Raw genomic sequence first — 18,876 nt, 5'->3', positions numbered from 1 at the left:
TGGCTGCCTGACTTCTGGCCCTGGGTGTCTCCCTCATTCTCTCCTCTTCTTCTTTCTCTTGTTTGTCTCTCTCTAGATTTCTCCTCCTATTTATTTTCTCTGCCTGCCAGCCCTGCCTATCCCTCTCCTGCCTAGTTATTGGTCATTCAGCTTTTTATTAGACCAATCAGTTACCTTAGGCAGACAAGGTAAAACAAATGCTACACATCTTTACATAAACACCCATACTTACATGGTTAAACAAAGGCAGCACAGACAAATGTAACATAGTTAAAGTAACATTCTGCAGCATGATCAGGTGTAACACACCTTTGCTTCATTAACATAATATCCCACAACAGGCCCGATGTTACACAGACTGGGTTTCTCTCAGCTGACTCAACAATAATTCAAGCATCTTACTTATCCATGTGATATAGCCAGAAGACAGGTGTGTGTACCAATCCCAGCAAACTTGGATTTGAGTTCTTGGATCTGAGTTCGGTTTCCAGTTTGAAGGCTGATGTTTGTAGGAGTCGTAGAGTTGGCTCTTTATCACCCGTCATAGTCTTTCTTCTCGGGTAGACCACCAGGGGACATGCTTCCTCTCTGGCCCAGGTAGAAACAGTTGTACCAAGGCTTGTCATAACAAAAAGTCCAGTGTAAGCTTTGAAATAATCCTGACAAGGTCTGTACCTTCAAGAGTCAAAGTAAGCAGCCATGTTGTGTAGCTTCCTCAAGATGTCTGGAGTGTTTATGATGGTCAGTGCTGGCATAAGGGTAGGATGGCTGTCTGTTTGGCTGAGTCATTTTACTGCAAGGGAGAATCCAAAAGCTGCCAAAAGTTAGGGAATCAAAGTGTCCCATCTTCCCCCATCAGGAGGGTTTGCAGTAAGAACTTACTGCTGGGCTCATGAGATGCTTCTGTGAGTAAAGGTACCTCCCCTGAAGCTGATGACTTAAGTTCACTCCCTGGAACTCCCACAGAAAGGTTGAAGGAGAGAACCAACTCCATTGAGTTGTCTTCTCTGATCTCCACAGCCATAGCATATATACCCCTCTCCCCCACTAATAATAATACTAAGTAAATACTTTTTTTTAAAAAAAAAAAAGAACTTATTGGTGCTTGGGAAACAGCAGTTTAGCACACTTGCTGCTCTTCCACAGGATCTGAGTTCGGTTTCTAGTATCCACATGTTGGCTCATGTCCACATGTGACTCTAGTTCCAGAAGAGCCAGTGATGGTACCAGGCAAACATTTGATACACATACATACATGTAGACAAAATAAAACTCATATATAAATTAAAAATAAATAAATCGTTTTTGTTGTTGTTTGGTTTGCTTTTTTGAGACAGGGTTTCTCTGTGTAGTTCTGGCTGTCTTGGAATTTGCTTGTAGACCAGAGTAAGAATTTACCAGCCTAAGTGTGGTGGCACAAGCCTTTAATCCCAGCACTTGGGAGGCAGAGGGAGGTGAATCTCTGTGAATTTGAAGCCATTCTGGTCTATATAGTGAGTTTCAGGACAGCCAGAGTACAAAGTGAGACCTTCTCTCAAACAAACAAAGCATAGGCTGGAGAGGTGGCTCAGTGAGTGGTTAAGAATGTTTGTTGCTCTTGCAGACAATCTGGGTTTGAATCCTAGTGCCCACAGGACAGCTCACAGCTGTCTGTAAGTTTAGTCCAAGGGAATCTAACACCTTCTTTTGACCTCCAGGGGCACCAGCAATGTATTCATCTACTTAGGTAAAACACTCATACATATAAAAGAGTAAAGTAGATCTTTAAGTTACTTTATTTACATGTATTGGTTTTCCACTTGCATGTTTATCTGTGCACTGTGTGCACTGGTACCCACAGGGGTTGGAAGAGGGCCTTAAGTCTGCCATGTGGTGGTGAGAACTAAACCCAGGTCTTCTGGAAGAGCAGCCAGTGCCCTTAACCTCCGAGCTGTCACACCAGCACCTCTTAAATTTTCTTTAAAAATCCAAAAGCAGCAACAACAGAATACCTTTCCAGTGCCCCCAGGTGAGGTAGAGCCACTTAGTCTGTTGCACAGCAGGGCCCTGACCTGCGGTGAGTCCATCACCATAATCTCTGTCCTCTCTCCTGGAGCAGATTTGTGTTCCTGTGGAGTCCTCAAGCCCCTTGGTGATGAGTAGCCAGAAGGAGGTACTTCGTTGCTTCACAGTGCTGGGTGAGTGGTGGCTTCTGTGGGGAATCCTCAGAGAAAGTGTCTGAACCAGTTGTCCTCTTTGTCCTTTTTTCTTATTTATTTGTTTGTTGTTTTTACAAGGTAGGGTTTCTCTGTGTAACCCTGGAATTCTGTACTGGAATTCACTCTGTAGACCAGGCTGGTCTTGAACTCAGAGATCTGCCTGCCTCTGCCTCCTGAGTGCTGGGATTAAAGGCATGTGCCACTACTGCATGGCTATTTTTATTGATTATTATGTTATTATAAAAACAAACAACAGGTTTTCAGGGTCCTTTTAGCTCAGCTGGTCTTGAATTCATAATTCTTCTGCCTCAGGCTTCCAAATACTGGAGTTAGTTGCCTGAGGAGTGGTTGGGGGCCTCAAGCAGGGTCTTGGTTCCAGCCACAGCCCTCAAGTACCTGGCCTTCCTTGACGTGAGTGTTATAGCCCCACTTCTCTTCTGCAGCCTCTGTCTGCCATGCCACACATTCCGTCCTTGACCCTCATCCACGGTCTACTACTTTGCACCCCTATATGTGGCTGCTTGGCCCTGGCTATCAGTCTGGCATTGCCTGACCCCAGCTAGAGGCGATAGCATCTTTTAGTGCCTTTACTGGAGCCTGGTGATCGAGGGCAGTGAAAGCCTGGTCTCCCAGCTCTGTCCCTGGTGTCTGTATTCTATCAGGGCCTGCTTGCCAGCTCCAGGGTCAGGCAGAGGTTTGTGACTTGCCAGCTGCCGAAGTCCAGTGACATCAGCACCCACCTAGAGCCTGGAGGGAGAGATCACTGGGAGACTGGTTCAGCTTGCCCAGAGTGTGGTGGGAGGGAGGACCAATTTTTTACTGTCATTGACACTGATTTGCAAAGGTGAGAACTCACCAAAGTAATTTCTCATTGACAATGATAGAGGTCCAGGCTAGAGGTCTGAACAGTGTCAGGGTCAGGAGCTGAGTGCTTGGGAATTGTTCTCTACCTGCAGACCAGCCCAGAAGCAGGAGGATCTCTGAGGGGGGGGGTCCCTTGTGAGCTCCCCATGAACTGTTGGAAAGAGCCCACTGGTCCTGGTGACCCCAGGTCTGAGCCTCACATGTACTGTGTGGTACCAACGCGTTGGTATTAAAGCCCCCTGTGCTCTAACCTTTCCCACTTCAAGAAAACATTGGGGTGAAATTGATGGCCAGGGAGTTCTAGCTTCCTGCATTCTCCACAGTGAGTCTTTGACTTCACTGTCCTGGGAATCTCCAGTTCCAGAATGACCAAGATATACAAACTCAGTCCTGGGGAGCTTAGGGCACAAGCATGGGACGAGGAGCAAAGGGATTAGAAAGTGTCTGATGTGCATGTTGCCCCGCAGCCTGCTGCTCTCCTGACCGACTGCTGGCCTTCTTACTGCCCAGGCTGGACACCAACAACGAGAGGCTCCGTGTGGGTACCCTGCAGATCCTGAGACACATCATCAACTCGGCTGGTGAGTGTCTTTCTGTGCCTGCAGGCTTGCCCTGTGCCATGTGCAGCACAGGGTAAGACCAGGATAATGTCTGTCTCACAGCTGAGAGAAGCATCCTGCTTTGAATTACTGTTAATAACAGTGTTTTATCCTGGTGCTTTCCACAAGTGAACTTTGTCTTAGTTATTACTGCACTGATAAGACACCATGACCAAGGCAACTTCTAGAAGAAAAGGTTTATTTGGAGGTGGGGGACACGGGCCATGCACAAGCGTGTGAAAACTGGGGCTGGCGTGGGCTTCTGAAACCTCAGAAAAAGCCTGCCCCGAGACACACCTCTTCCAACAAGGCCATGCCTCCTACTCCTTCCCAAACTCTTCTTCCCACTGGGAAGCATTCAAATAAATGAGCCTATGGGACCATTCTTCTTCAGACCACCTCAGACTTAGAGCTCCACACATGCTGTACAGGTGTTCTGCCTCGGAACAACACCTTTAGCCCCAAGTTTCCTTCTTTTAAGTGAGATTTATTTGCTTAACAGTAAGCTTCAAAAAGATAATCACAGCTATACAGGTGGGTTTGTGTTTCAGTGAGTTTCATTCATGCCCTGTCAGAGGTTCAAAGTCAGTGACCATGGGCCACACTGGGTGGCATTAGATATGAGGTTCAGAAAGGAAGATCTTGTGGTCTGGGACTCTTCTAGGCACCATTCCTTAAGCCTTTAGGCCTGCATTCCACTTTGTTTGTTTGTTTGTTTTTAGAGACAGGGTTTCTCTTTGGCTTTGCAGCCTGTCCTGGAAATAGCACTTGTAAACCAGGCTGGCCTCGAACTCACAGAGATCCGCCTGCCTCTGCCTCCTGAGTGCTGGGATTAAAGACCTGCGCCACCACTGCCCAGCAAAGCCTGCATTCTTAATGCCTGCATTCCAGGCTTAAGGCACCAGATGTGGACCCTTGGTGCTTTTTTTAGGTGTGTGTGTGTGTGTGTGTGTCTGTATTTAAGAGTTCACAAGTGGGATGGGCTGGAGAGATGACTCAGAGGTTTAGAGCATTGCTTTTTCAGAGGTCCTGAGTTCAATTCCCAGCAACCACATGGTGGTTCGCAACCATCTGTAATGAGATCTGATGCCCTCTTCTGGTGTGCAGCATGCGTGCAGGCTAAACACTGCATGCATAATAAATAAATAACTCTTTGAAAAAGAAAGAAATAAAAAGAGTTCAAAGTGGAGCTGGGCAGTGGTAGCACGTGCCTTTAATCGTAGCATTCAGGAGGCAGAGGTAGGTGGATCTCTGTGAGTTCAAGGCCAGCCTGGTCTACAGAGTGAGTTCCAGAACAAGACATCCAAAGCTGTTGTTACTTATTTATTTGTTTTATTTGGAGACAGAATCTTTCTACACAACTCTGGATGTCTGAGATTAAAGGGAGTTAGCATTGGTCTGTGACTAGGTAAACCTTGCTCATCTTTTCTGAGTAAACTTTTTTAATTTTATTTATTTAGTTTTTTAAATTTCATTTTACATTCCAACTGCAATTTTCCCTCTCACCCCTCCTCCACCCTCTTTTGCCTCCCCCCCCCCACCTCCCATCTACTCCTCCCAATGGGTAAGGGCTCCCATAGGGAATCAATGAAGTCTGGCACATTAAGTTGGGGAAGGAGCAAGCCCCTCCCCACCACACTAAGGCTGAGCATAGCATCCTACCATAGGGAATGGGCTCCAACATGCTAGCTCATGCACCAAGGATAGATCCTGGTCCTACTGTCAGAGCCCCTCAGATAGTTCAAGCTTCACCACTGTCTCCCACATATGGAGGGCCTAGTTTGGTCCCATGGAGACTCCACAGCTGTCAGTCTAGAATTCATGAGTTTCCAGGACCTTGGCTCAGCTGTCTCTGTAGATTTCTCCATCATGATCTTCACCTCCCTTGTTCCCTTTGATTGGATTCCTGGAGCTGAGTCTGGTGCTTGGTTGTGGATCTCTGCATCTGGTTCCATCAGTTACTGGATGAAGGCTCTATGATGATAGTTGGGGTACTTACCAATCTGATTATAGGGGAAGGCCAGTTCGGGCACCCTCTCCACTATTGCTAGAAGTCTTAGCTGGGGTCATCCTTGTGGAATCTTGGGACTTTCTTTCTCTAACCCCATAGTGGCTCTATCAAGATCTCTCTTCTATCACTCTCCACTCCATCCCTCATGTTCTCATCTCCCACTGCCCCCCTACTGTTAATTGTTTTTGTTTGTTTGTCTTTGTTTGGTTTTTCAAGACAGTGTTTCTCTGTGTAACAGCTTTGACTGTCCTGGAACTCGCTCTGTAGACCAGGCTGGCCTTGAAATCACAGATCCATCTGCCTCTGCCTCCCCGGTGCTGGGATTGAAGGCATGTGCACCACCACTGCCCAACCTGAGTTAATTCTTATATTGCATCTGTGCGCTTCAGAAGCTACTCTGTGTTTACCTGTGTTTCATTTTTCCTGTGTGTTCTTTCTCTGGCACTTCATATGGAAATGTCTGCATACAGGAAACAGGATGTTTTCTATCTGGACATAGTTCATTGTGGTCTTCCTTTCTTTCTGTAAACTACTGTAGAGACTGCTTGATTTCATAAATACAGAGTCAAGATGCTTTTCAATTTATATCTTAAAATACATTTGGAAAAAGCCCAGATGGTAACTGTTCTTTTCAGTAAGTGATAACACGAGCCCATTATTTCCCACCTGGGTGAAGAATGAGGAAAGGGTGTGGTAGTGCCCAGGAGCCACTAGCAGGTCTTTGAGAGGTAGCATCCAGCTCAAGATGATGCTTCTGTGTTAAGAAAGGGAAATTGCACCATATAGAGTATTTTGTATCTGATTTATTTTTCTATTTTCAGTTAATGAAGTGTGTATGTGTGTGATGAACTGTGGAGTTAATCTCCAAGTTACTCATTTGCTTGACTATGGGTATGTCATTCTTTTTTTTTTTTTTTAAATATTTATTTCTTTATTATGTATACAATAGTCTGTCTGCAGGCCAGAAGAGGGCACTAGACATCATTACAGATGGTTGTGAGCCACCATGTGGTTGCAGGGAATTGAACTCAAGACCTTTGGAAGAGCATGCAATGCTCTTAACCACTGCGCCATCTCTCCAGCCCCTGGATATGTCGATTCTTTCAGTTTTTTTGTTTGTTTGTTTTTCAGTAAAGACTGCTGTTGTTTCCATTTTTTCTGTGCACACTTAGTTGGATGTGTATGTAGAACCAGAAATTTCAGATTGTAGGTATGCATTCTGTTTTTCTGAAATACCCATCATAGCGAAGCCAATCCTTTGCATCCTAGCCAGAGTAACTCATTTTGCAGCAAGCCGCTATTTAGCTGTTTTATGTGTCAGACTGTATCAAAACAAGCTATCTTTCCCAAGATTATCCAAATCAGCCAAGTCCTGGTACTGGCAAGGATGGAGCACACGACATATACTTTTCCTGGAGTCTAGTTTTATTATTATGTTGTCTGAGCCTGTGGTCACCTCTATGACTTTAACACTAGGTAGCGCTCTGAACTCAGGTTTGCCTCAGTTCTTCTGTGAATTTAAACCATATAAAATAGGACCAGGATAGCAACTTCAGGAAGGTAAGGCTATCTATTGCACCTTGAGAGACCCTAGTCATCTAAAAATGAACTTGAATGAGACATTCTTTGGGCTTCAATGTGAGTTCCAGGTAGGACACTGATTCATTTTTAAATTTCTTTTAAAAATTTACATAGCACAGATGAACCTCTACCCCAGTGAGCAGCAGCTGTCCTGGTCTTGAATAATATAGCCTTATCATCTACACCTTTTTGTCTTTATCTATAAGATTCCAGGGTCTAGCTATACTTAGTTTTGTTTGTTTGTTTGCTTTTTATTTATTTATTTTGTTTATGATACAAAGTCTTTTGTATATATCCCTGATTGTCCTGGAACTCACTATGTAGACCAGGCTGGCCTCAAACTCAGAGATCCCCCGCCTCTGCCCCCCAAGTACTGGGATTAAAGGTGCTGCTGTGCTCAGCTGACCATTGATATTTTTGTTTCATTTGATTTTTTTCTTTAATATAGGATGTCAGGTATCCCAGGTTGGCCTTGCGTTTGTTTTACACCTGAGAATGGCCTTGAGCTCCTCATCCTCCTGGGATTTTGGGTGTTTACTCTGCACTTGTTCCTATTTGGTGTTGGGGATTCAACCTTGAGCCCTATGTCTGCCAGGCAAACACCCTGCCAGCTCGGCCGCATCTCCAGCCCTGGTGTTATTTTTATTTGTTCTAAAATGATGTCCTATACAGTGGCATAATTCAGTAATGTTGAGCACAACCCCACTGTGGTGTGGCTGTCACCAGTACTCTCTGTGAAGTGCTCCTTCCTGTAGCACTGAAGCCGTCCACTTCCTGGTGACTGTCTCCAGACTCTGTTCACAGAAGTTTCATGGTGTTACCATCTTTGCTTCCTACCTCAGTTTTAAGGGTCATGAATATTATTCAGCATCTTCTATACTCTGCGTATTTGACACAGGTCAGATTTGGAATTTCTATTGTCTGATCTTTTATAGTACACATCTCATTTTTCTGCATCTTATGTTTTTACTACCAGGACTTGGTTGTGGTGGCTCCAGGGCAGGAAAGGAATGGCTCAAGAAGTATTTTAGACTGGGGGTGCCGGGGCACTGGAGATAAGGCCATCTTTCTTTGAGGCCTCCGCCTTCTGTGTTGGGCTCTACCTTTTGCTGCTCTGGGAGCTTGTGTTCTGAGGGCCATGTGCCCTCTGGGTCAAAGCTCCTGGCTTGTGAAATTAGGATGAGGATGACATCTTTCTCATTGGACATCTATATAATGAAAACATGCTCACAAACAGTGTGTTACCTGCGTTGTGTCCAGCGTCCTCTTTTTTTCTTCCTTAGTTAACTTTTAAAGAAAAGATTGCTTGTTTGTTTATTTATTTGGTTTTTTGAGACAGGGTTTCTCTGTAGCTTTGGAACTTGTCTCATAACTATCTCTCTTTTTTTTAATTACAACATAGTTTGGCCAATAGCTTATGCATATTTCTAGCTAGCTCTTACATCTTGAATTACCAAATTTTTATTAATCTGTGGATCACCACGAAGCTGTGGCCTACTGGTAAGGTTTTCTGGCATCTGTCTCATTTGGCAGCTACATGGTGTCTCTGATTCCATCTGCTCTATCTCTGTTCTGATTTCCCACCTTGCTTTACTCTGCATAACTAGCTCTTGTAGACCAGTCTGGCCCCGAATTTACAGAGATCTGCCTACCTCTGCCTCCCGAGTGCTGGGATTGAAGGTGTGCGCTGCCACTGCCTGAATTCTTTTTGATTTATTTATTTACTTATTATGTATACAGTGTTCTGCCTGCATGTACATCTGCATGCCAGAAGAGGGCACCAGATCTCATTACAGATGGTTGTGAGCCATCATGTGGTTGCTGGGTATTGAACTCAGGAAGAACATCCAGTGTTCTTAACCGCTGAGCCATCTCTCCAGCCCTCTTTTTGTTATTTTTAATTATATATGTGTATGTCTGTTTATGGATTTGTGCATGTGAGTGTATGTACTCACAGAGAGCAGAAGTGTCAGATTTTCCTGGAGATGACTGTAAGCCACCTCACATGGGCGCTGGGAACTGAACTCAGATCCTCTGGAAGAACAACATATGCTCCTGATCACTGAACTATCCCTCCAGCACCCCCCACCCCTTAAATTCATCATCATTATTTGCTGAAGCTGGAGATTGAGAAATGAATCTTGAGTGTCTGTCCAACTGTAAGTCACTGTGATTTAATATTTTATAGAAAAGAGGGTGTAATTTACAGAAAACACAATCTGAGCAGAAGGCAGAGCCCTTTGAATTCTGTTCCCAGGGACTCGGTATTCTGTGTCACAGCTGTCCCCAGCTGCTGGTTGGGGCCTTGCCTACAGCTCCCCCATATCTCTTACTGGTACTGTGCTTTCACGATGACTTCTTTTGAATGAGCTAGAAAGCAATTCTTTTGAAAGGTGACCATCTTAGAAAGTCGACTACATTGGGCCAGGCAAGCGTATTGGGTAGGGAGGGCAAGTGCACATGCAATACAAAGAGCTTTTCCTAAATTCATGTACAGAGAACTGAGCACTCTCAGAGTGGGGGCACCATTTAGCGGTGCATAAAAGACGGGATAGATGTCTCAGATGGTTTTGTCTGTGGTTCCTGCTTAACTGTGGCATTTCCTTAATTCCATTGCTGTGGACTCTGCTCTGCTTCCCCTAACCTTGCAAAGTTTGCAGTACACTGCATTTCAACGACATAAAAATCCCTTATAACTTTTTACTGGTAAAATGTTACTTGGGAATTTTTTTCTCCTTCAGAGCAATGGTCTTATGCCATGTCCTCCTTCTACAAGAGGACCGAGTGAGGCCAGGTCCCCTGAGACCGAGACTTCAAGGTAGATGTGGATAGGATGACTGGTCTAGGCTGACAGGGACTAAGCCATCTTGTTTGTTTATTGCAGCTGCTCAAATGGAGGTTAAGAAGCCCTTTATACTCTCTTCCATGAGGCTCCCTCTTCTGGATACCAACAATAAGGTAAAGTGGGCAGATTAGCGTGGCCATTGTTGGCATAGACCAGTTAGTTTGGCTCATCACAACCAACAGAAGAGTGGCGAGAACACTGGAAGTGCCTATCCTAGTCTGTGGGTGCAAGCAAGCAGAGAGAGGAACACATATAGTGTGAACAGGCTACCTTTCCACACTGTTAGGAACCATTAGTGAATCCAAGCCACCTCAGGATTGGGACCTGTCATAGACCCAGAGGGCTCCAGCACTACCCTGAGGTTCGCTATTCCCCAGAAGGACTCAGAACTCAGGCAGCTGGTATACCCCTCACTTACTACAGGGATTGTTTAAATCAGCTGGGGAGCTGGGTGTGGTAGCTCATGACTGTAATCTTAGCATTTGGGAGTCTGAGATAGGAGAGGAGTTCATGCCTATCCTGGGCTGCATAATGTATCTCAAAAACAAAAATCAGCTGGAAAATAGCCCTTGGGACAGAGTGCAGGCATGCCCAAACCTGCAGCTTCCCATTGCCGTTTATGGACAGGGCAGTAATGTGTGACCACACATAGGAGTATTGCCAATTAAGGTCATTCCTTAGTCTTAGAGTCCTGAGCCTTTAGCCCTGTTATGTGGATGTGCTGGGCTGTCTGTATGACCTCACTCAGCTTCCGGTCCTTCTGTAAATGGGACTTTTACCATGTGGCTTGCAGGCTCCTACCTGAGGCCTTTTACTGTGGGAGGTGACCCTGCCCCCAGATCAGGAGACATTCTCACCAAGTAGGATATCTCAAGGGTTCCCAGGAGTCTAGGAAACAGGTCAGACTCTTCTTTGGGCAAGGTAGATCTTTTCCAGCCCTCTGAGCACTATTCCCTTGAGCAGGGCCTGCTTGCTCAGAGGCAACAGGATGCTAGCCTTCCCCGAGAGCTACTGCAGCATTGTGCAACTTCCAGGGACCTCCTGTGTATCTTACTGTTATTTCTTCAGAAGCTTCTGACACAAAGTCCAAATTGACAGCCTTCAGACCTTTATATCCTGGCACAGTCTTCCCTGATATACCTGTGACAGGGTCCAAACAATGCGATGTTCACAGTGTCGAGTGGGCACATACGTGCTCAGACTGGGCACTTGACTACCAACCCAGACCATGTTGTTCCCATAGACAGCCACAACAGATGAGTGTGACATGGGGATACAGGGTGGTAATCTCAGGAGACTTCCTTGGGGCAGCTGCATTTGATCTGACATTCTAGGAAGCAAAAACGTTCTCATGGGTCTGAAGGATCCTGAGAGTGGGCCCCATGCAAGGGGCTAAGACTAGGGGCAGAGGCCAGTGTCTGGTTAGGGTATGGTGGACTAGAGGAGACACTGGCCCTGAGTAAATATCACTGATTTTAGCTACTGGGGCTTGCTATGCATGCTCAGAACTAGGAATGATTGGGTGGTAGTTAAAGGTCTGAGAAACATGGCCTGGGGGATGGACCAAACAGCCAGGAAATACGGGTGTCACACACAAGAGGAGCCAGCCCTGAAGGACACCAGCCCTATAGCTTAAGGCTAGATGAACAATGCAGATAGGACAGGTCTGTTAGGCACCAGGACGCCATGAATATAGGGTAGGGAGGTAAGCCTGGAGGACAGGGTGGTTTGGAGCAGCTGTTCAGCAGAGCTCTTTTCATAGCCTTGAGGATGAAGGTTGGTAAAAGTGCCTGAAGGAAGGCAGTTGGTGAGATGAGGTAACTTCTGAGGAGCTGGGAGGAGGGCGAGAATGTATGTGGGGTAGCAGGAAAAGAGGCCTTCTTTTGAGAACTGCATATGTTACATGGTGGCTAAAAGGCTACTAGCCGAGGGCTGAGCAAACTTCTGTAAAGTCAGGTGTTAGGTACCACAGCAGGTGTGGGTCCGGGTGTGGGTGTAGATATCCATACCAGTGTGTCTCTGAGTCTAGATGCAGATGCAGTTGTAGGGACAGTTGTGGTGTGGGTATACATGGGCATGGGCACCGATGCAGATGTGGGCACAAATGTGGTGCACATATAGATGTGGGTGCAGGCATAGCACAGGGCCAGGTGTGTGCCCTGTGCCCCTTCCTGACCTTCTCTTGGTTCTGGGCAGGTGAAACGGGCTGTGGTTCAGGTGATAAGTGCCATGGCCCACCATGGCTACCTGGAGCAGCCTGGAGGTGAGGTGATGGTTGACTACATTGTGCAGCAGTGTGCTCTGCCCCCGGAGGAGGTAAGGACTACTACCAACAGACCCACCTGTTTCTGGATCTGTTGGATACCAGGCTCTTCAGCCCGTGTATCTCTTGAGCACTGTTAGCACTGGTTACCAAGAGCAGCTGGCCTGGTAGCAGGTGGCTATGTGTGGGCTGAGGTTCCCTTTGGTTTCTGAGTCAGGGTCTCTTCATTTCTTGAGTCCACTCAGCAGATTCCCAACTCAGAAGCAGAGGCAGAAGACAGAAACTTTATTCTCTTTAATTCTTTTCTATTTTATAAGTTACTAAACACACCAGTTTCTTTTGAAGGAGAGCAAGGTAAGACCAGATAAACTGCAAGCAGTGGGTGGAGGCGCAGCTCAGCGGCATTGTGCTGGCCTGCTGTGCATAGGGTCCTGGGCTCTCTAGTGAGGAGATGTGTGCAGGTAGAGCAGTTATACACTAAAGTTCTTGGGTTGCCAGCTCTGGATTTGGTTTCTTGGAGTTAGCAAAGCTGGATTGTCCTAAGGTCAGTTCAGAATAGAGACATGTATTAGTACTTTTCTATTGCTATGATAAAACACCATGACCAAGGCAACTTAGATAAGGAAGGGTTTGTTTGGGCTTCTGGTTCCAGAAGGATGAGTTCATCGGGTAGGAATACAACAGCAGTGGCAGGCATGGTGGCAGGAACAGGAAGCTGAGAGCTCACATCCTCAACAGCAAACATGAAACAAGAGTGAACAGGAAGTGGGGCAAGACCACTCAAAGCCCACCCCCAGTGACTCACTTCCTCCAGCAGGGCTCCACCTCCTGAAGGTTCCACAACCTGCTCAAACAGTGTCATCAGCTGGGGACAGGAGACATTTCTTACTCAAACCACCACGTGTGACCACCTTCTGCACTCTGTCACTGTGGTATACGCAATACCTCAAACAGGACTACTGTGTTTATTCTTTTAAAATATAATTTTAAAAAAATTAGGGCTGGAGAGACCGTCCATCAGTTAAGAACTGGCTGCTCTTCCAGAGGTTCTGAGTTCAATCCCCAGCACCCTCATCGCGATTCATCGTCATCTATAACTGTAGTTCCATAGGATCCAGTGTCCTCTTCTGGTATGCAGATGAAAACATTCATATATATAAAATACATTCTTAAAAATTTAGATTTATTTTTCATTTTATGTATATGAATATTTGCCTGCATGTATGTATATATATTATGCTTGGTGCCCACAGAGATCAGAAAAGGGCTTCCCTGGAACTGGAGTTATGAATGGTTGTGAGCCACCACGTGAGTGCTGGGAATTTAGCCCAGGTTCTCTGTAAGAGCAACAAATGCTCTAAACCACTGATCCATCTCAAGTCCCTTTTTTTTTGTTTGTTTGTTTGTTTTGGTTTGGTTTTGGTTTTTCGAGACAGGGTTTCTCTGTGGTTTTGGAGCCTGTCCCGGAACTAGCTCTGTAGACCAGGCTGGTCTCGAACTCACAGAGATCTGCCTGCTTCTGCCTCCCGAGTGCTGGGATTAAAGGCCTGTGCCACCATCGCCCAGCTCTTCTTTTTTGGTTTTTTGAGACAGGGTTTCTCTATAACTATGGAGCCAGTCGGTCCTGGAACTTGCTCTGTAGACCAGGCTGGCCTCGAACTCACAGAGATCCACCTACCTCTGCCTCCTGAGTGCTGGGATTAAAGGCGTGCACCACCACTGCCTAGCTAATTTTTTTATTCTTTGGGCATTTCATATAATGTATTTTGAGCATATCCACCCCCTGCTCTCTCTCTTAACTTCTCCCAGATCTACTTTCCCTTATTTATAAGATCACGTTTACTAATTTATGTGTGTGTGCTTTTACGTGTTACAGCACATGTATGAAGGCCAGAGGAAAGCATATAGAAGTTGGTTGTCTCTACTATGGCTATCTTGAGGATAGACTCAGGCTATCAGGTTTTGATAGTGTGTTTACCTGCTCAACAGTCTCACAGGCGCATCCTGCATTTGTCTTGAAATAGTAGAGGTCATGGATGATTAGCCCACCTTTGGAGGAAGCCTTGCCAAGGTTTAGGAGCCCACGGGGAGGTGTGTGTGTGTATAATGTATGTATGTATATGAGTGCAGACACACACATGTCACGACCGCCACATGGAGCTTAGAGGACAACTTTGTGCCACTGGACCTGGGAATCACTCGGATTGTTCACTGAGCCATCTCACCAGCTTTTCCCGAGTGATTTTAGTAACCCTTATGGAATGTGGCAGACGTGTTCTTTGCGGGGCAGGTTTGGTGGGTCTGCCTGTTTCCCTCCCTGCCAGACTTCTCCTTTCTCATGCTAACCAGGGGGTGCTCTCACTTTGCCTCTTCCCCTAGCCTGAGAAGCCCGGCCCTGATGGGGAGGACCTGGCAGCAGATAGTGTGCGGGCAGTCAGTATCCGCACCCTCTATCTGGTCAGCACCACAGTGGACAGGATGAACAGTGTGAGTGTGTCTGTCTTTGACTCAAGGCCGCCTGAGCTTTCCCTTCCTGAGATTCCCTGCCCTCCCCATCCCTGACCTGGGTAACAAGTGAACAGTGGAGTGGAGGGAGGCCTGGAGAGGGCAGTGGCTGGGCTGGGCTTGGAGGACTTCTCAACAATGACAGGACACATTGTCTGCCTTAGCTTGAGGTCCTCTAAAGCTGCCCTGCTCCTGTATAGATGTGGAAACCAAATCCTATCCGCTCTGCTGCCCTGGAGGCCGTGCCCAGTGCTTGCAGTTCACAGACCATGGCCCTCTGTCCCTCAGGTTCTCTGGCCCTACCTGCTCGAGTTCCTCACCCCAGTGCGCTTCACCGCGGCCCTCACCCCACTCTGCAGGAGCCTTGTGCATTTAGCCCTGAAGAGGCAGGAGGCAGGGGCAGATGCTTTCCTCGTCCAGTACAACTCGAATGGTGTGGAGGCCCAACTACCTTGCACCTGACCTACACCAATGCCCTTAAACCTTATCCTTTCTCGGCCCTCTGCCCTTGCCCTGCCTCTGCCACTGATCTCTTCCCCAGCTGCGTCTTTCACATGACATCCCACCCCAGCTCCCTGCTTCTGCATATGATCCCCATCCTTCATCTCACACCTATCCCTACTTTGTAACAATCTCTGTGTTTCTTGTCCAGCAAACCTCCCATCTCCCTTCGCAATGACCACGAGACTGCTGGTAAGTAGAGCATCTGTTATTGTGTCCAAGCACACTGGCTGACACTGTCCTTGTCCTTAACGGGATACTCGCATAGGTGTCGGCTTGACCATGGTTACTCTCCAGTAGAAGAGTGGACTCCGTGTTTCAGAGTCCCTGTCAGTTCTTGCGGCAGGCTCTGACCCTTGCCGTCCCCTCATGGAGGTGCCTCCCACCTTGTGTTTGCTGGCTTTCCTTCACTCCTGGGAAGTTGTCCTGCCACATCTCCCCCAGGAAGTGCAGGTGACTCCATGTTTAGTCAACCCCCTTCTTCCCCCTCCTTCAGGTTGTATCTTCCAATCCCTACCTGGGAGATGGACGTGGGGCAGCCTCATTGCGCCTCCTGAAGGTGATGCATCGGAATATACACCCTTTGCTGGGCCAGCGGTGGGAGACAACTATGCCTGTGCTGCTGGAGTACCTAGATGGTGAGGCCAGTGAGACTAAGAAGCCCATTAGCCATCCCTGACCCCATTTGTACCCAGTCTATCATAAGGCTGGCTGATACAGACCTGGGTTTTGTAAATTGGAAGAAATAATCTTAGCTGTAATCTAAGAAAGGGACTGGATGTCTCAAGAGGTGTTACCTGGTGACATGTGGGAAGTGGGTGCAACCTGTAGTGTGATTGGCTGCTGCATGCCTCCTGGGAGTTCAAAACACAAAGAGGTGGGCACTGAGCATTCTTTCGTGCATGTTGGGATGAACTTGCCTGGCAGGACCTCAGCCAACAGGGTTACTGGTCATTTCAGAGCATACTGAGGAAACCTTGTCACTGAAGGAGTGGGAAGAAAAGCTTCTCATGGTGAGAGATGGATAGAAGACCAAGGGCCTGTCTGTGCTCCTCTGGGATACTCTGGGCCTGGGCTTGGAGGGCTGGAAATGTGGGACTGGTATATTGTGTCTTCCAAGGAACTTATTACCTTACTTCACCTGGTGGTATGACTAGGGGATGGGCTTAGCAGAAGTGGAGTCTGGGGTGAAGCTGGTGGTGGGCCTCAGATTTCTGTGACTGCCAGCACCAAACTTGAGGCACTTTGGGCCATCCTGGCCCCAGAAAGTGGTCTATCCTTCTTCTCCTTCTACTGTTCCCAACCTAGTCCAGAGTAATTTGTGCTTCAGCATGTTTTATAGCTGCCCACCTTCAAAGATCACTTACCAGCAGGGGTCACCATGAGGTTATCATGTGACGTGCCCAGGCCTTAGGCCCTCCCACAGCCAGCCACTCACTAGTACTCTCATCCACAGTTCCTACGAGACACCCTGGCCGTGGTATCTGACAACACGTGGATCTGCCAGCTGAGTCAGGAGATGTGCAAGCAACTACCCTCTTACAATGGGACAGCTCAGGAGAAGGTGCCCCAGCTACCCTCTTACAATGGGACAGCTCAGGAGAAGGTGCCCAGGACAAGCCAGCTGGGGTCAGGGGTCTCTGCACAGTCCACAGTCCCAACTCTTGTGCTTTCAGTGTTTGATTTTCCTGTTCTTCCTGTCTGTGCCTTTGTCTCATGATAACCAGGGCTACACAGAGAAGCCCTGTCTCAAACAGAGAGAGAGAGAGAGAGAGACAGAGACAGAGACAGAGAGAGAGAGACCACAGTGCATCAGGAGTCAGGTGCATGTGTATTCTCTGCCTTTGTTCCAGAATTTTCTGTATAAGTGCATAGGAACCACACTGGGCGCCGCTTCAAGTAAGGAGGTAGTAAGAAAACACCTTCGAGAGCTGCTGGAGACAGCCAGATACCAGGAAGAGGGAGAGCAGGAGGTAAGAAGCCCCTAATGCCCAGGGCTACTAGGCCTTAGGCATCTCCCTCCTCTCAGGCTGCTAGCCAATGCATGTTCATGTGTGCTATACAGGTACATGGATGCACGTGTGCCACACTACCTGCTTCTACACATGTTCACATGTATACAGTGTGCGTTTATGTGTGCATGGTACTCTGTGTACATATGTATATGTATTGTGTGTGTAAGTTTGTCCCCACACAGCATGTGGGCAGGTGGGCCACTTTGCTCAAGTGTGAGCACACCTGTGCACCTCTCCAGGGCCTTGCCTGTTGCTTTGGGATTTGTGCCATTACCCACCTTGAGGACACTCTAGCACAGTTGGAGGACTTTGTGAGGTCAGACGTGTTTAGGAAGTCCATCGGCATCTTTAACATTTTTAAGGTAAGGAGAGACTACCCAGAATGGAGGCCTGTGGCTGCCCTGCTTTTCAGTGTCTCTGGTAGGATGGGTTCCTGCTCCTCTGACTGCAGCTCTCTATTTTTCTCCAACTCAAGGCTTGGGCTGAGCACCCTCAGGCTCAGAGTGACAGCAAAGCCCCTTGCTGTGCATCCACTTTGCAGCCTGTATCCCTTCTCTGGGCCTGGGCTCCCTGCTCAGCAGAGGGCCTCCCAGAAGCAAATCTAGCTGGTGACAGTGGTATGCCTCCAGGTGGTGGGGTAACGAGAGGGGTTCTGAGTGGCAAGGTTCCATGTTAGCTTTCTGTTGCTAATGCAAAATACTTGCATTAGCCAGAAGGAGGGAGGATTTATTTTGCCTCCCAGCTTCAGAGGTTTCAGTGTGTCATCACTGCCAGTTGATCTAAGGCCTGTGGCAGACTGCACATGGTGGAAGGGATGAAGAGGGCTGCTCCTCTCACACCAGCCAAGAAACAGAGTTTACTTGTCTTTGTAACAACAATTACCTCTAAATCCATGATGGCTCTGTCAGAGAGTTAATCCAGTGATGCACCAGTTCCTCCCAAAGGGCTTCCTTCCACCTCTGGGGCCTTGTGAACTTTACAGACATTTCCCAATACCGCCCCTCTAAACATCACAGCACTCTGGATACTTGAGCTCTGGGGACATGTCTTATCTGAACCACACAGGCGGGGAACTGAGAGCTATACGACCAGGCTGTCTACACTGTGCTTTGTTCTGGGTGCTGAGATTTTTAAGCATATTCCATAATGACCAACTTTTAGCATGATGCTGTCTCTAGTGACTGCTGTACTCATGGAACCGGAGGGTTGGCCCAGATGTGCAAGAACACCTTTTCTTTCTCTTCTCTTCCTTCTTCTTCCTCTTTATCTTTTTAAAAAGTATTTTTACATTTTTTTTTTTAGTTTTTATTTTTATGTGTATCAGTGTTTTTGCCTGCATGTATATCTGTGAACCATGTACTTGCCTGGTGCCCAATGAGGCAAGAAGAGGGCACTGGATCCCTTGGAAGTAGAGTTATAGATGGTGTGAGCTACCACATGGGTGTTAGGAATTAAACCTGGGTCCTCTGCAAAAGCAAGTGCTCTTAGCCGGGC

The 18,876-nt window shown here is 47.2% G+C and overlaps 1 protein-coding gene across 5 annotated transcripts in view; it reads left to right on the top strand.

Annotated features, from left to right (window-relative positions):
- The window catches only part of Mroh1 (maestro heat like repeat family member 1), a 69,690-nt gene that overhangs the window by 28,815 nt on the left and 21,999 nt on the right, over positions 1–18,876 (top strand). For 4 of the 5 annotated variants that reach the window (XM_050144893.1, XM_050144894.1, XM_050144895.1 and 1 more), the window contains 12 exons: positions 2,099–2,177; positions 3,530–3,643; positions 10,138–10,211; positions 12,295–12,414; positions 14,741–14,848; positions 15,155–15,299; positions 15,519–15,559; positions 15,864–16,005; positions 16,328–16,380; positions 16,824–16,973; positions 17,221–17,340; positions 17,622–17,744. In XM_050144893.1, coding sequence (XP_050000850.1) covers positions 2,099–2,177; positions 3,530–3,643; positions 10,138–10,211; positions 12,295–12,414; positions 14,741–14,848; positions 15,155–15,299; positions 15,519–15,559; positions 15,864–16,005; positions 16,328–16,380; positions 16,824–16,973; positions 17,221–17,340; positions 17,622–17,744 — 1,269 coding nt within the window. The remainder of the gene's footprint in view (positions 1–2,098; positions 2,178–3,529; positions 3,644–10,137; positions 10,212–12,294; positions 12,415–14,740; positions 14,849–15,154; positions 15,300–15,518; positions 15,560–15,863; positions 16,006–16,327; positions 16,381–16,823; positions 16,974–17,220; positions 17,341–17,621; positions 17,745–18,876) is intronic. The other variant, XM_050144896.1, reaches the window with a different exon arrangement.

Source organism: Alexandromys fortis, unplaced genomic scaffold (assembly GCF_014885135.2).
Source record: "Alexandromys fortis isolate MF-2015 unplaced genomic scaffold, M_Fortis_MF-2015_v1.1 scaffold_2_1_26212458, whole genome shotgun sequence".
In the NCBI taxonomy this organism is placed as follows: domain Eukaryota; kingdom Metazoa; phylum Chordata; class Mammalia; order Rodentia; family Cricetidae; genus Alexandromys; species Alexandromys fortis.
This window is presented reverse-complemented; position numbering and strand designations above follow the sequence as displayed.